The following is a 1,617-nucleotide window of genomic DNA, read 5'->3' on the forward strand; positions in this document are numbered from 1 at the left end:
TCGTCACTCTATTGGCATAGTACATGTCAGTGATGTTTGCTTAATAATACTACTTCCTATCAGAGTCATTCTTTAACTATCGATTTAATGTTTGATTAGGCATAGCAATTTAAGTGTGTCAGCTTTTGATGCATTTTTAATCATTCTCTCTCCTCCTCTAGGGTTTGTTGCTGTTGTTAATAAGTCGATGAGTTCTAAATTCTCACAACTGTTGGACTCAGCTCAAGAGTTCCTTCCTCTCCTCCCTTGGGGGGTGGAGTTTGAAAAGGACAAGTTCCTACGTCCAGACTTTACTTCACTTGATGTTGTGTCATTTGCCTCCAGTGGAATACCAGCTGGTATCAATATACCTAACTGTGAGTGGGTGTGGTTAGGGTGTGGTTATGATCCTTACGTTAGATGATGAGATAAGACAGAATGAAGGATTTAAGAATGTGTCTTTGGGTAATGTATTGTCAGCTGCCTCACAGGATAAGAGGGTTACATTCCTTACAACTGAGGATCAGGTGAGTTTAGAAATTGTGTATTTTGTTGTGGCATATCACATTGACATTTATTTCAATGATTATGATGAGCCTATGATGTTTGAGCGAAAGCAGCCACAGGATTAGCTTTGAGGCCAGCTACACTCACAGACACTAAACCACCCAAAAAAAGCTTTCCCCTTTATATCCATCCTATACCAACTTGCCCCCAAGCCTAAGGCTACGTTTACACAGCAATGGAAAACGCATCGTTTTTAAAGTATCCACTTAGAACACCGTTTTCGTTTCCATGTAGTTCTATCAAGATTCTATCTTGTTTTCATTCGTTTCTATGTAAACAGAAGCATAAAACAGGCACAAAACTATTACGGATTGCATCGTTTTCGTTGCTGTGTAAATGTGGCCTAAGCCTTTATCAGTACTGGGACACAAAGCTAAGGGCAGAAGGAGGGACTAAGAAAATTATTCAGTGTATTCACAGTTTTGGAGTTGTGTTACAGAGCAACTTTAGTATGACATAAAGGGAGAAAGTGGCATGCTCCAATCAATCTCTGTGTAAACAAACTCATTGTTAATTAATGAATATGATCACAGTGTGAATCACAGTGATTGAATATTTGTAACTGCAAATGTAAATTGCACTGTGTGCATTACATTATTAAGAGTAAATCAGCTCGTGTTGTTGTAATTGACAGCAATGAGACTAAGTACTACTTCACTATATTTAGTGATTAGTTACAAATACTTTTGAATGGTGAAGATTGCACTGATGAAAAACTCCTTCTAACTGACATTCACACCTTCAATTATTACACAACAACAAATATTGTTAAGAGTGTTGTGAAACCATGTTAACTTAATGAACTGTATGTATATAACTTCACATTTTGCTCATGTAGTATTATCATATAGTAACTTGACTTTCATTCACCATCATGTGGTAATCACTTATTTAAGTACACCGCTTGTTCTACATTCTTCTAGTTCAAATTTGGTTGTTATTATCAAGAGTAGATAATAATTAGAGGAGAGTGTCCTACTGGCAAAAGGGGTCTGCTTCATCACGGCGTAGAATTGAAGAGTCACATTCAGGTTATTTCTGTATTTTCATTGAGTTTGAGTAGTTATTGCT

At 36.9% G+C, this 1,617-nt stretch overlaps 1 protein-coding gene across 1 annotated transcript in view; it reads left to right on the forward strand.

The window, feature by feature from the left end:
- LOC109589958 (dipeptidyl peptidase 3-like) overlaps nt 1-611 on the forward strand; it is a 1,306-nt gene extending 695 nt beyond the window's left edge. The window contains exons 2-3 of the mRNA XM_020005924.1: nt 162-356; nt 400-611. Of these exons, the coding sequence (XP_019861483.1) occupies nt 162-356; nt 400-611 (407 nt within the window). The remainder of the gene's footprint in view (nt 1-161; nt 357-399) is intronic.
- Nucleotides 612-1,617: the final 1,006 nt, after the last annotated feature.

The sequence above is a fragment of the Amphimedon queenslandica genome, unplaced genomic scaffold, assembly GCF_000090795.2.
Source record: "Amphimedon queenslandica unplaced genomic scaffold, v1.1 AMPQUscaffold_10677, whole genome shotgun sequence".
Lineage (NCBI taxonomy): Eukaryota > Metazoa > Porifera > Demospongiae > Haplosclerida > Niphatidae > Amphimedon > Amphimedon queenslandica.